This window comes from Eretmochelys imbricata, chromosome 3 (genome assembly GCF_965152235.1).
Source record: "Eretmochelys imbricata isolate rEreImb1 chromosome 3, rEreImb1.hap1, whole genome shotgun sequence".
In the NCBI taxonomy this organism is placed as follows: domain Eukaryota; kingdom Metazoa; phylum Chordata; order Testudines; family Cheloniidae; genus Eretmochelys; species Eretmochelys imbricata.
The window spans coordinates 172,371,774-172,387,719 of record NC_135574.1 but is presented as its reverse complement, the minus strand read 5'-3'; the positions used below and the strand labels follow the sequence as shown (position 1 = coordinate 172,387,719).

The 15,946-nt window shown below is 38.1% G+C and overlaps 1 protein-coding gene across 1 annotated transcript in view; it reads left to right on the top strand.

Annotated features, from left to right (window-relative positions):
- The window catches only part of THADA (THADA armadillo repeat containing), a 303,171-nt gene that overhangs the window by 134,470 nt on the left and 152,755 nt on the right, over positions 1 to 15,946 (top strand). The window contains exon 29 of the mRNA XM_077813846.1: positions 7,044 to 7,212. Within this exon, the coding sequence (XP_077669972.1) occupies positions 7,044 to 7,212 (169 nt within the window). The remainder of the gene's footprint in view (positions 1 to 7,043; positions 7,213 to 15,946) is intronic.

Below are 15,946 nucleotides of genomic sequence, written 5' to 3'. Positions count from 1 at the left end.
CCTTCTTAGTACTGATTTTGCTTCTTTGAAAAGCAAATAATTGTAACAGAACTCTGTGACCTTATTCTGTTTCTAAGTGAGAATTTAATGTAGTGCTCTGAGGAGGTTTCATATTATTAAGATTTCAGTACTTTTGCAAATATGTATATTACCATATATTTACTAATATACTGTTAGATGTTATCATAGTTTACATATGTCAAGGTAAACAAAGTGCTTTTTATTATGCAGTATCCTTCATTTTTAAAGTTTTTTGATTATTTAAGTCCAAAAATTGAGCCTTCCCCAAGTGGGTCTTCAAGTCATCAGCACATGTTAGCAAGGCTCTGTTGTACAGTAGATCACATCAACAGGTTTAAGGGAAACACTGAGTGCCAGATCTAGTAGCAGATTTCCATTCCAGACCACTATGCCTGACCTGCTGCACATTGCAGGCCTCAAAACCTCACCCATCCACTCCTGTAATAGACCTGTGACCTCTGCATGAGTTACTTAGCTCCTCAAATCATGATTTAAAGACTTCAAGTGACAAAGAAGCTACCATTTATTCTCATTTAAACCAGCAAGTGACTTATGCTTCAGAGGAAAGCAAAAAACTCCCAGGGTCTCTGCCAATCTGATGTGGGGGCAAATTCCTTCCTGACCCTAAATATGGTGAGCAGTTAGACCCCTGAGCAAGTCAGCAAGTCCCACCTGCTAGACACCTGGGAAAGAATTCTCTGTAGTGACTCAGAGCCCTCCCCATCTAGTGTCCCATCTCTGGCTGTTGGAGATATTTGTTACTCGCAGTTGAAAATGGGCCTCATTCCATTATAGGCAACCTTGCCATACCATCCCCTCCATGAATTTACCAAGCTCAGTCTTGAAAGCAGTTAGGTGTTTTGCCCCAACTGCTCCCCTAGGACAGCTGTTCCAGCACTTCTCTCCTATAATGATTCGAAACCTTTGTCTAATTTCAAGCCTAAACTTGTTGATGGCCAGTTTATATCTATTTGTTCTTGTGCCAACATTGGCGCTTAACTTAACTCCTCTCCTTTCCTGGTGTTTATCACTCTGAGGTATTTATAGAGAGCAATCTTATCTCCCTATAACCTTCGTTTGGTTAGGCTAAACAAACCAAGCTCCCCAAGTATCCTCCCATTTAATCAGTTCCTTGCCCATCTTTTGATTCTCGTATTAATCCCCATCTTCTCCAATTTAACTAATAATTTCCCATGTGGAACTTTATCAGATGTCTTACTGAAATTCAGGTAGATTAGATCTACCATTTCCTTTGTCTAAAAAATCAGTTATATTCTCAAAGAGATCAGGTTGGTCTGGCATGATCTACCTTTTGTTGTATTTTATCCGAATTACAGTTTACCTCTATGTCCTTAACGATTTCCCCTTTCAAATTTGTTCCAAGATCTTCTAATTTAAACTAATGGGCCTTTAGTTTCCAGGATCACTTTTTTTCCCCTTTTCTTAAAAATAGCTACTGTATTAGCAGTTCTCCAGTCATATGGTATGGCCCCAAGTTTATGGATTCATTAAAAATCCTTGCTATTGGGCTTGGAATTTCATGTGCCAGTTCCTTTAATATTCTTGGATGGAGATTATCTAGGTCTTCCTATTTGCGCTCATTAAACTGTGTGAGTTTGACTTCCACCTCGAATGTGGTACTTTCTACTTCCATATCCTCATTTCCATTAGCCACCCTGCCACTACCCCTAAACTCCTCATTACACGTACTAAAAACTGAAGCAAAATATTTGTTTTAGTGGTCACACTTCTTTCCTTGTTTTCTTTTTACTTATATGACTAAAGAACCCTTTACTATTGGTTTTATCTGAGACTTTGTGGTGTGTACTGCCTAGGACTCGGGGCAGATTGTAATGTTACAATTTAATTCTTTATGTACAATAATGTACATTTAAAATCTTTGTTTTCATACTGATTTTCTTTTGTAGACAGCATAAGGGGAAAAATAAGTACTGAACTAAGAGCTATATTTAAAAAAATAAATCTGTGTAGGCAAACAAATGACGATGTAGAATTTCTGGGTTATGTTAAGTAAATATCTCCTTTTTCCAGAACCTGTTTTGTAGCAAAAACCTGTTTACAAATGATTAGTTAGCAGTCGTAGTTCATATTTTGCCTCAATAATAGTAGATGAATGGTTAGTTGTCACAAAATATGAGATTGACTTTACTATCAGCTTGTTGTTAATAAGGTAGGATTGCTGGATTTTGTTAATTTTCTTCCTTTCTGAATAATAGTATTTGCTCTTGGGAGTCCGATGGCATTTGTATGAGTGTACTGGGGCGCGCATATGCTGGGTAAAATCCTGGCCCCATTGAAGTGAATGTAAGTTTTGCCATTTGCTTCAAGGAGGAAATAATTTCATTCATTGAGTAGCTCCACTGAAATAAATGGGGCTACCTATGGAGTAAGGTACTACTCCATGTGAGTTTGTGTGGCAGAATCCGGCCCTAAAAAATGACATGTTGGTACACTTAGAAGTTACTCACTGTCAAAGTATTCAGGCATTACTGCATATATTTTACTGGAACCAGAGTTTGCATTTCTGCTCTCCCCTCAACTGCAGAGGTTCCCCACAACCACTGTGGAAGAATTTTGGAAACTATCTAGGGAGTGTTGACCTACATCTACAGCATACTTTGTAGCCCAGCTCTGGAAAGTGAAACCCCCAGCAGCAGTGTTCAGGAGATGAGATGGCAGGGGCAGAGGATCTGCTGTTTCACAGATCCTCCAATCAATGCCCTTCACAACAGGGGCATGGCAATGGAGCTACTACAGCCTTAACAATTGTGGAGCAGCTTCCACTCAGTGGGTTAGAGGGTAGTGAGGATCCATTTTCCTCCGGCCCATGTGGAACCCACTGGCATCTCAGGTTGCATACTGAAGCCAAGATTGTGACCTTTTAAAATAATTAATGTATTATATTGGTTGTTTAAAAATAGTTTTATAAGTTTTGAAAATGTGTAGAATAAATAGTGTATAAATAGATTTTCATAGCAGAAGCCCCAGCTTTTATCCAGCAAATATCTGATAAAAATATATTATAGATGTCTATTTTAAATAGCTTTTTGTCACCATTCTCTCCATTCCATTAATAATGTTCATTTAAGTAAGTGGGGTTTTTTGTGTGTAGGACTGGGTTGGGAAGTAATGATTTTGCCAGCTCTCACTGTACCTCACAGGGAGAGGAGGATTGGGACCATAATGTTCTAATATCTGCTTGTGTTAATAGTAAATTTATAAATATATCCAACTAGAATAAGTATTTATAAATATATAATTCTTGTATGTGTAAAGTTTTATATTTTGTTCGGCAGGTAGTGAAATATTATTGAGAAAATGACAGAAAATACTTACCTATTAATTAATAATTATCTATTTTTATTTTCAACTAGTGAAAAATGGTTGTATAGGTTTTCTGCATCTGACATTTCAGAGAAAATAGGAGAGATGAGCTGTGTAAGCGCCTAATCCAATAGGGCTACTCTCAATAGGGTTACTTGTGTGCCTAATTGTTTGCAGTATTGGATAAAGGGTATAATTCTCCAAAGCACCTCTGTTGACTTTCAGTGGGACTTAAGCTCTGAAGTGCCTAAGTCATTTTTGAAAATGGAATTCAGGCTCCTGAATTTAGGCACTTGGGAAATGTTATCCTTAACATGAATTTTTTTTGGCAATAATAACATGTACTGTGGTTACTTCTTGCGTTACCTTAACAAATAAACAATCTGGCAATAATTGTCATAGGGAAAAATTGTACAATTTTTTGTAAGACTGGTTAATGCAAATTGTTTTAAACAGAAGCATAGGACACAGTTTAAAATGAGGTTACTTAAAAATTGCCTGGAAACCTAAACTTGATTATATTACTAGGAAAAAAAATATATAATTCCATTCCATTTTATTTAATTGCATTACATTTGGGGAGGGAGAGAACCCCAAACCCTCTGAATCATATTGTTTTGGAAAATACCTTTGCACAGGGTATCTGGCTGCAGCAGACTCTGGCTCTTTCCCCATTTTCCATTCTTTCTCCTGAATAGAGGCCAGATTCCTTTGGGAAATCATCATTTGTGAAAAGGTCATGAACAGAATGAGGGGCATTCTTTAGTATACGGTTACTGCTAATTAGAAACTAAACATCTGTAACCATGTCAAAGTTATTTGTAGCTGAAAAGAAACATTTATATACAAGATTCCCTCTGCTAACATAAAACATAGTATAGCACGAATATAGGAACAGTTGTAGACAAATCACTTTCCGCTGTGCTGAGGTTATTCTCTAATAGAACTGAAGCATTCTCATTTAAAAAACAGAAGTTCTTATTAGCACTAAACCAAATATTTCCCTACACTTGCCAATGCAGGATTAAAGGTTTTACCACATGTGGCCAAAAATACAATATGCAGAAAGGGTTAGACTATGACTAGGACTGATCCACCGTCCTTTTCACATGTGTATAGGACATCTATTGTCACACTCCTTGCATTTTCCTGGAGCGCCAGGACTATCCTCTCTTAGCACCTCTGTCAAGCAAGTCTCCTAAAGGAAATGTGGAAGAGATGGGGATCTGGAGAGGGAGCATGGTGCACCATCCAGAAGTTGTAACTGAGCTCCAGAGGAGAGAGTTGCAGCTCTTATGGCAGTATGGCTGCTCTGCACTTCCCCCAGTGCACGCTTGTATCTTCAAGGTATAACATGGTCTAAAATGGAAACCTTGTCAGATACATTATGCTGTTAACTAAGGCAATGTCTACACTGCAATGTTAAGTCGACATAATGTAAATTGACATCGAGCCTCCAATTTAAGCAAGTCGACCTTGCGTGTTCACACTACACTCGTGTCAGCAGAATGCATCCTCACTAGCAGGGCTTACATCGACACATGGAGCACTGCACAGTGGGGAGCTATCCCACAGTACACCTAGCAGAGTGGAGTTTTGGGTTGGGCTTGCGATGCCTTATGGGACCAAAACATTGGCAAGGGTGGTTATGGGAACATGACGTTAGCCTCCCATGATGCACTTACCTCCCTCCCTGAAATCAATGCCCAACAAACCAAGCCTTTTTTGCACCCCCCTTTTTTTGTAAGCCTGGATTACCCACATGGACACCATAGCATGATAAGCATGGACCCTGCTCAGCTGTACACTGTTGTTGTGATCATTACAAACACCTGGCACCTTATCCTGCAGTATTTACACAGCCGATACAGGAGCCACGGCACAGAACAATGCATCCAGCTGCCTTTCTTGAACCTCAACCAGATGCCTCAACGTGTCTGATTGCTCCTTCATAATCTGCAGCATCTCTTCCTGCGTGGCATGCTCTTGTTCCCTGCATGATCTCCTGTCCTCCCTGTCCATGACCAGGGTCTCAGTGTAAACCTCCATGCTCTCAGCTCCATCTTGTCACTCTCGGAGGAGCACATTAACTCACTGAACATGTCTTCCTGAGTCATCTTCTTCCACCTTCTATTCTGGGAACATCTCTGTCCTGGTGTGGAGGATGTGCCAATGGACAAGGTTTTAGCTGCAAGGAATGCAAAGCATAAGGGTAATATTGACAGTGCATACATTGTTTCTGGTGCAAGGCTAATTATTTTTTATTTAAAAAAAAAACACCCCTCAATACACTTCACTGCAAGTCACAACATAATCAAAACTGCTGGCCATTGAAAGGGTCGGTTTTCTGCTCCACCCATGGTGAGTAAGGTCATGAGGCATGGGCAAGAGGTCTTGTGCTGCTGCTTTTGCGAAGACAGCCTTGGGATCACAGGTTGGAAGTTGAGAAAAGCCCCCTTTCCCCTAGCTACCTGGATGGTGCTTGAGGGCTGGGTTGCTGCAGAGGGTCCCCACACCGCTCCCCATGGTTGGGCAGCTGTGGGGAGTCTCCCCATCTTGGCTGGGCAGCTGCAGGGTCCGCCAGCCCCCTGCCGCAACTGGGTAGCTACGGGGTCCCCCCACCAAGATGAGGGTTGGGAGCTGTGTGGGCGGGGCTGGCTGGCAGCTCCACCCCCTGGGGAGAAAATATTAGAGGTCAATGGAAGTCACAGATTCCGTGACCTCTGTGACATAATCATAGCCTTAGCCATGATGAGCTGTGCTGGTGAGCTCTCCACACTGATTAAACAGGAAATGAAAATTCAAAAGTTCCTGGGGCTTGAACAGGGGAGTGGTTGTTTCATGTGTACCTGGCTAACTTGCAGTGGAGTTGAAAGTGCTCTCCAGAGCGGTCACAGCGAAACACTGTGGGACACCTCCTTGAGGCCAATTCATTCAAATTACACAACGCAGTGTCTACGCTATCTCCATGTCAACCCCTGGATGTCTAATCAAGCGCTATGCCTCCCACTGAGGTGGAGTACAGAAGTCGACTTTACAGGCTACTTAAGTCAGTGGAAGGGACTTGGTAGTGTAGACACTACATTATTAAATCGACCTACACGGCTTATGTCGACCTAACTTTTCAGTGTAGACCAGGCTTAAGCGTGTCTGCTGTGTACTAAGCCAGGCCTTTTTATGCATTTGTTTTAGGAACATATGTTTTATTGAAAGTTTGCCCTATATCTGTTTATCTTGTTCATATAAATTGTGTATTAGGCATATTGAGAAGCATAAATTTTAGTAAAATTAATAAATGATCACATTCAAATTCGTGGTTACTGTTTGTCATTAGTAACGTCAATGGCCAACATACATTGCTGCTACTGAACATCCGGGTCTATGGTCCCATTATATTTTTGTCTTAAAGAAGACAAGGACATTTTTGAAGAATAGAATCTTGTGTGGATGTATTTAGATATAGGTGGCTGGAATTTCACCCTATCAGTAGCTAGAGGAAATACTATAAAAGTATGTTTTGTAAGGAATATGTTTTGGTTTAGTTTTCACTGTGTTTAGTCATTTAGTTTGCATTTTTATTTTGGAATACTTTAAAATAATCATATTTGGAATAAATGTGTAACTGTTACTTGTTAAGTAATAGCAATGCATGACAAACGTGTTTCTCCATTTTCTAGATGTGGCCACTCGCCTGTGTATCGTTCACGTGAGATGGCAGGCCGAGCCCTTGTTCCATTTGTTATGATAAACCAGATACCACATACAGTACAGTCTCTGCTCGCTGGGCTTCCAGAGTGCACCAATCCATGTATACGACAGAATTCTGTGCATGGACTGCTTCTACAAGTAAGTTCTCCTTTTGCATAATGCGATGTAGTCATAGTTCATGGTGAGTAGAGAAGCACTTAAGCAATGTATGAAAACACTTTACAAATCAGTTATCTAAGATGATAAATATAGAAAGCCAAATTCATAGATGATTTAAATGTTGATATAAATCAGAGTTCGGTAAATTAGTGTAAGTTGATTTAATATCCATGCAAGAAGAGCAGAAGGACAGAGTTGTAAGAAACAGCAATCTACAAGAAGGGTGCAAGATTATATATGACAGCAATGCCACTAATATAGAGTTTTTCATCTTTGAATCTCAGAATGCTTTTAAGAAGTGGAAAAATATCATTATTTCCATTTTACAGATGTGAACATTTATGTGCAGAGAGGTTAAGTGACTTGCCCAAGGTCATACACCAACTCTGTGGCAGGTCACAGTCTCCCACTCCCATATCCTGTCTGTTAATCCTTCTTACTTATCTGACACATTTTCCATGATCCTTTTGGTTGTCACTCTTGCCACAACCTCACTTTGTTGTCCTCTTGGCATGTATGCTACACCCACTTCCTCTTACACACTGACTTATATAACTTACATTACCAATTAAGAAATGTCAGAATTTGGCCCCATATGTAGAAATGCATAAATAACCTATAAATAAATATTTAATTGACTCCATAATTGAAAAGCAAAACTGAAAATAATGAAGAAGTGTAGTTAAAGAATATGAGATACAGATACTTGAATTAAATTTATAAATTTGTGAAACAGTATTATTCCAAAAAATTTTCTGAGCCAAAAAACACAGAGCAAAAACCTCCCAGGCAGAAATAATGATGTCTAAGGGTTTGTTAACATCTCTATTTCCATTCTGTTTTTAGAAATGTGTTCTTGATCCTCTTTTTGTTTTTGATTTTTTAACTATTAGGACATTGGACTGTAAAGAGACATTATTAGCTTCAAATTAACTTACTTACAAAGTTTTGGTTTCTTATACAGCATCCTTTTAAATAGTATATCCTGAAATTCTTTATGAAAATTCCCTTCAAAATTGTTAATAAGTTTTTTTGTTTGTGTTTTTGCTGTTCTGTAAACATTTAAAAGGGTCTTTTTAGCACAAGAAAAACTGACTACCTAACTTTACTGGGAAACAGTAGAACTGACTGTGCACAAAAGTGCTATTAAATGTACAAAGTAAAGAAACTTAAAAATTAGAGAAACATTTGTTCCTCTAATGTTTTGGTAATAATAATCTTAGTAATATAGTAATCCTGTAACTATAGTAGATAAAAAAAAAAAACTTTTATGCAGATATGCTTTCAAGATGATCATGTCCCTTTTTAAAATATGCAACTGTGACAAAGATAGAACTTTTTATCTATGTTATTGGAGAAACTTCTTGGGACATGCAGGTATCAGTACTACATGCTCAATGAGTTTCACATGCTTTCTTGTCTTTGATGTAGTGATTGTCTCTGAAGGAATGAGCTATCAGTTCAAGATAGGTGTGGCAAAAAATGAAATAGCAAAGGACACCCTCAATGCATTCTTTTCAATGGTAATGCATTTCCTTTCACATTTTCACTCAGAATTGTGCTGTTTTTTGTAAAATGGTAATATCTACCCACTTTATAATTTTTTCCCAAATTGCATTTTTGCAGGATTTCCAGAAGGAAGTCCATCTGATGCAAACAGACACCTTTTTCACACTAAAGACAAAATGAATTTAAATTATTTCATCAACTTTGAATGGGAAATACTTAGTAATCTGCTGACATTTACACGTGAGGTTTATTCCCATCCTTTTAGCAATGACCTTCGTCAGATTTTGACATCTATGTCTGAGAAATCATTTGCATAGGGAGATATGAGTTGCCATATTGGATCATATCAGTGGTCCGTATGCTTCCATGTCCTGTCTCTGGCAATGAACAGTACCAGTTGCTTCTGAGGAAAGTGTGAAATTCCCATAATGGACAATTATCTAGTAATTTGCCTACAGGGGAAATTTCTTAATCAGATGATAGTAGGAGTTGCTTTATGTCCTGAACCTTGAGAGCTGACATCTCTTGTAAATTTTAATCATAGCATATGATATCCTCTAATTTCTTTTGACTGAAGGGTATATTGATAGGGTACAGAGTGGCAGGCCAATTCTGTTTGTATAGGAGTGTTAATGCAGACCTGTCATATTTGGGGATGGGTATTTTAAAGTGCTTTATAGTTTAAGACATTATGGACAGTAGCTTTGCTTGTTTCCTTGTATGTTCTCTAAATCTTTTTCTTGTTCCAAACATTTCTTATAGTTCACTTTTAAATGGAGCAATTAAATCTTTTCTATGTGCTTCTTAATTCTGAACCCAGCTGTGATAAGCTTCATATTCTGTAACTGAAGGTCAAATTCTAGGAAACAGCCCACGATCAATTTGGAATCGTAAATTAACTCACCTGCTGTTCCTTTAATTTAGGGTAATCAGTTGTGTTTTGTGCTTGCTTTTAAATTTGTCATACTAGTAATTTAGCTGCTTTGTTGCCTTTTTTTCATGAGAATTCATCTGACAATGCCTTACTGTGTGTGTTCACTTCTGTTAGCCTGCAACTGTCCAGGACTCTCAACGTATCTTGGCACCCCTTCTTATTGTGAGTTCTCTTATGTCTTTTCCAGAGTGTTCTTTTCTCTTAAATTTCCTGTGTGGTCAGCAATTTTAGGACAGGGGAAACGGAAGGGAGTCCCTATACAGCTATAATCGTCAGCTGTACCTGTGCCCCGTGATATACCAGATTTAGTTTCTGGTTTATCATTAATTTACATAAAGTTAGGGGGTTTTTTTGCTAATACAGACTAACATGGTTACCACTCTGAAACCTGTCATAAAGTTAGTTGTAGGTCTCCAATAATTCCCTCACTATTTTTAGACCCTGGAATGAAAATCTGCTGGCAAATCTATCTTCCCTTCCTGTTTTGTTTTATTTTATAGAAGAGAGTTCAGTGCTTGTAAAAGGAGCCAGATGGTCAGAGCTAAAAATTGAAGTCTTTTGTTTAAATTCACTTGTAGGAGCAGGGCCACTGGGCTGCAGTGGTTGGGTTGTATATGCTGTAGGAGAGGAATATTTACCTCAAAACAAAACTGCTTTTAAAAATTAAAAAATCTATTTTATTGGACTTTGTAAAATTTCTCCTTCCCCTTTTAAAAATATGTTTACAAAATATAAACGTTTGTGAAACAATTTGACATTGTCCCTTTAAAGTGAGTATATGCTTTCCCCCTTTGAATAATGACATGAAACAAAAAAAGCCCAGAATACATGGCTTTATGCCCTGTAATGATACCACTATACATAACATAAATAAAGAAAAAAGACACATTCAATTATGGTTCCTCTAGTTATACGCTAAATAAAACCACCATTGTTGGTAATTGAAAACAATAAAGAGACTGGTTTCATTTTAATTGCTGAAATCCCGGTTTAGGTATTCTCAGATATAAAAAAAGGAGGCTGGGTCACAATTTTAAATGAAAATTAGAGTTGCATTTTTGAAGAGCTCTTCTGACTAGTTTTGAAAATTGAGTATAACTTTCAAAAATATTCAGAACCAATATTCAGAATTCCTTTTGTAGGCATGGCAGGCATGAGGACAGCAGAAAACCAGTTGATATAGGCAAGATGTAATTGGAGGAGGCAGCTTTAAGTAAATGTTGCATCATTTTTCTTGCACTGTTTATGGAATACCTCTGTGTGAGATCTGCCATTTTGGCAGGAGATGGCTGGTTGGAAAGAGAGTGGGGCATGGAGAGAGTCATTGTGTGTCACTATTCCTTGCAGTCCCTCTTGAAGCATGTCTGGGATGATTGTTGGCAATCTCCACTTTTTTCTTCTCTTATGCTTTTGACCACTGCATCTTTATTGTGTCTGGGTTATGCCTCTCAAGACTCCCCCTCCACTTTTTACTCAAACATCCAATTCATCTGATCATATGCCCCAGCCCTATGTCATACTCAGTCCTGGAACTGCACTCAAGAACACATCATGCCATCTTGATACCTCCATCTAGCTCATTTGTGGCTCTTCTGGTTGAACTGTGTTATTAATAATTTCTCTTAACTGCTTGTGACAAGCTGGGAATTTCTTGGAACACTTCTCCAAAAACAACTAATAGACTTGTGTGCTGTCATGATTTTTCTGTCTTTCTCCCAGAGTTTCTTCAAAGGATATTTTCCTTCTAAAAGAGTTTTCCTATCCTGGAGCTCAAACATGGTAAAACGTAGACTTGTCTGCCTGTTGGCTCCCAGTTTATATCAGCTGTGCCTTCTGTTTACAGGCACAGAACACATTCCTCCAAGTCCAGTTCTTTGCTAACTGCCTATCGCTCCTCAGAAGGGTTTTCTTACTGCATTTTAATTTTTCTGAGTTTTACCTCTCCCACCTCTTACAAGTGCAATGCAGATTTCTTCTCATTTTCTTGAAGATTTGACATTGCCTGTTCATTCTTTAAATTCAGCCCATAGCAATGCAATCTCAGTTAACACATCACAAAACCAGCACCGCTAGTACTTATTGACATCCTTGTTGGCATTCTGAGCAGAAAGGCCTAAGACTGGATGCATATGGAGACTGAACTATACTCTCTCTCACCTAGGCGTGGGATCCCTCCAGGAAACAGTTGAGGCACATTACCACTGCCTATGCCCCATACTCATTGTGTGGACAAATAGGACATTTGGTCTACAGTGTGGCCAATCTGTCTCTGGTTGCAAGTAGTAAAAATGCTTATACACAGGAGAGATTAAAGAAGTGAAATCCCTTTATTTATTTGAATTAAATTCTGTGGAATGTTTCCCTCCCCTTGTTTGTTCCCTACTCTCTTTTTGATAAGGTGAGGATTTTGTACTAAAAATGATCCAGAAGGTATAGGATAAATTCTCTTAAAATTGGTTTCTGTTTGTTGAGGCTACTTGTCCCTCTTAAAACTGGAGTGAGTATGTGTGTGTGTGTGTGTAGGGGGGGTATATATACACATCATGTAGTGTAACTTTTGATATCTTGATGCCCAGTTTAACTGAGCACAATGTATGTATTTACCACACTACTTCTAATTTACAAGTTGAGTCCACTTATCCGTTATCACAGTAAATTCAGTTGTTACACATGAGATTTGTAACAAGCTAAGCAAATAGAGGATTTTAATAAAAATAAGTAGACAGTTATTTTCTAACCTGAATACCTAAAATCAAGCTGCCTGGGGTCAACCTGTCAAATTCCAAAATGTGCAAATTGAGGAGCACAAGATGAATAATAAAGTAGGAAAGTTCAGAAGTAAGTGGGATTGATTTTTTTTTAACATAAAATTTCTGTAACTTAATTTTCATAATTATTTTATCTGTGATGGATATAATTGAGAATAATGATAACACAAATGCTGTGTGGTCTGAAAGTAAATTTTGGTCTTAGGTGAGTAATGGTTGAGATTTGTGGGGTTTTTTAAAATTAATCTCCAAACACCTCAAAATAAAAAAACCCTAATGGAATCAGAGTTATATTTCAAAAAGGGAGACTGCCAGAGATGTGGTAAAGTCTAATAAAGATTTTTTTATTGTTACTGATTTTGCATGGAAGGTTCTCTTATACTGTGTTGATAGTGGGCAGTATAAAGCCCTACAATTGCTTGATTAATGTTGGCACTGTGGTTTTCTATAATCCCTCTTGTACTGCCTATGTAAGCCTACCTTTATTTAAAAAAAAAAAAGTTTTCTGATATATTGTCAAGGCTGATTCCCCACTCTGGCACCTTGAGTGCAGAAAGTGCGGGCTCGCAAGGATTCTAAAAATTAATACTGGCCACTCCAGGCTTATATTAAACTCCCATGGTTACAGCTTTTCTCTGACCTTGGATGGGTAGATGCTGCCACCACCCAAGTGCAAAAACCCCTTAGAGAACCCAGGAAGGCGCACTTGGGAATTCCTTCCTGTGGCGTACCTTCAAGCCCCTTCACCCCCCTTCAGGGAAGAGCTGATAAAGAAAACAAAGAAAATCAGCTGTTGCCACCAGCTAATTAAACAACATGTGCACAAACCTTTTGGGACACAAAAATTCAATCCTGTTCTTAAAAAAGGTAAATTTTATTAAGAACAAAAAAGAAAGAAAATACATCTGGAAACCTAGGCTATTGCTAGACTTAAAAAAAAAAAAAAAAAAAAAAAGAATCAAGAATAGCTTTCTTGATGTCCAACTTAAAGATCACAAGCAAAACAAAAGCACCTGGGGTTAGCACAGAGGAATCCACAAGCCAAAAAAGAAATTAACCTAATCACGTCTTCCTAAACATTTCCTGATCTACTTACATATCTGGGGTTTTAAATGAGTAGTTTCTAGGTATGATTTGATGATTTTTCATACCTGGCCCAAAGCTTCTTACAGCATCGCTGCTCTGTCCCTTCTCTCTGGGAGAACAACAGACAGACAGAGACAAAGGGGAAGTTTTTTCCCAGTTTTAAAAAGTTCTAGCCTTCCCATTGGCTCTTTTGGTCAGGTGCCCACTCCCTTCTTTTACCTATGCAGGGAGACTTTTTTAACCTTTTACAGGTAAAGCCAGTAGATAACAACTACTAAGAGGGATTTTATAGCTAGCTGGCTGGCTGGGTGTCCACAAAAGGGAGCTACCCCACCCATCCTATTGTTCATCACATATACCCTTTTGCACCTCTCTGATATTCTCACTGTTGGGCAAATTCTGTGTTTTAGGGATCAGTGGACATCCATTTAAATTAAGAGTTCTTTGCTGAGCATGTCTTATCTACCTCTGCCCCCTCGAAACCCATGAAGTGTTCTTGAGGTGAGGATTTGGTTGTACTATCTGAGAACCTATTATGTGTTCTGTAATATAGGAGAATTCAGAGTCGTTCAGAAATGTCTGTTCAGTCTTATACATACAGCTATTATATTAAGCACTCTTGTGATTTACTTGTGGTTTAGTCGCAGAAGCTTTGGAGAACTCTTTCTAGAGCCAACTGGAGGCTTGGGCCCCAGACTGGTAGTTATCTTATGACTGACAACTCCAGCTGCTTTCGTCAATGACTATGGTACATGTATGTCTAAACCAGGTGTTCTTAAAATATTAATTTAAATTTAAATATGTTAATGCTGGTTATTTTCCAAAAGAAGGTGATAGGGATTGCATCATTTGCCTGCATGTTTAAGAGAAAAGCACTTAGGTTAAAAGAAAACTCTGTTCATCCTGAAAAATTATATAATTCTGAGTTTAGTTGTGTTAAAATTAGGGCTGTCAAGCGATTAAAAAAATTAATCGTGATTAATCACAAAGTTAATCGCACTGTTAAACAATAATAGAATACCATTTATTTAAATATTTTGGATGTTTTCTACATTTTCAAATATATTCATTTAAGTTACAACACAGAATAAAAAGTGAACAGTGCTCACTTTATATCTATTTTTGATTACAAGTATTTGCACTGTAAAAAAACAAAAGAAATAGTATTTTTCAATTCATCTATTACAAGTACTGTAATGCAATCTCTTTAGCATGAAAGTTGAACTTACAAATGTAGAACTATGTACAAAAAAATGCATTCAAAATTAAAACAATGTAAAATTTTAGAGCCTGCAAGTCCATTCAGTCCTACTTCTTGTTCAGCCAATTGCTAAGACAAACAAGTTTGTTTACATTTGCAGGAGATAATGCTGCCCACTTCTTGTTTACAATGTCACCTGAAAGTGAGAACAGGCACTCTCATAGCACTGTTGTAGCCGGCGTCGCAAGATATTTATGTGCTAGATGCGCTAAAGATTCATATGTCCGTTCACGCTTCAACCAGCATTCCAGTGGACAGGCGTCCATGCTGATAATGGGTTCTGCTCAATAACAATCCAAAGCAGAGCAGACCAGTGCATCTTCATTTTCATCATCTGAGTCAGATCCCACCAGCAGAAGGTTGATTTTCCTTTTTGGTGGTTCGGGTTCTGTAGTTTCCGCATCAGTGTGTTGCTCTTTTAAGACTTCTGAAAGCATGCTCCACACCTTGTCCCGCTCAGATTTTGGAAGGCACTTCAGATTCTTAAACCTTGGGTTGGTTAGAAATCTCACATTGGTACCTTCTTTGTGTTTTGTGAAATCTACAGTGAAAGTGTTCTTAAAATGAACATGTGCTGGGTCATCATCTGAGACTGCTAAAACATGAAATATATGGCAGAATGCGGGTAAAACAGAGCCGGGGAACATACAATTCTCCTCCTCAGAGCTTAGTTACAAATTTAATTAACACATTATTTTTTGAATGAGCGTCATCAGCATGTCCTCTGGAATGGTGGCCGAAGCATGAAGAGCCATACGATTTTTAGCATATCTGGCACGTAAGTACCTTGCAATGCCAGCTACAAAAGTGCCATGCAAATGCCTGTTCTTAGTTTCTGGTGACATTGTAAATAAGAAGAGGGCAGCATTATCTCCTGTTAATGTAAACAAACTTATTTTTCTTAGCGATTGGCTGAACAAGAAGTAGGAATGAGTGGACTTATAGACTCTGAAGTTTTACATGGTTTTGTTTTTGAGTGCAGTTATATAACTAAAAAAAATCTACATTTGTAAATTGCACTTTCACGACAAAGAGATTGCACTACAGTGCTTGTATGAGGTGAATTGCAAAATACTATTTCTTTTATCATTTTTACAGAGCAAATATTTGTAATAAAAAATAATATACGCTTTGATTTCAATAGAAAAACATCCA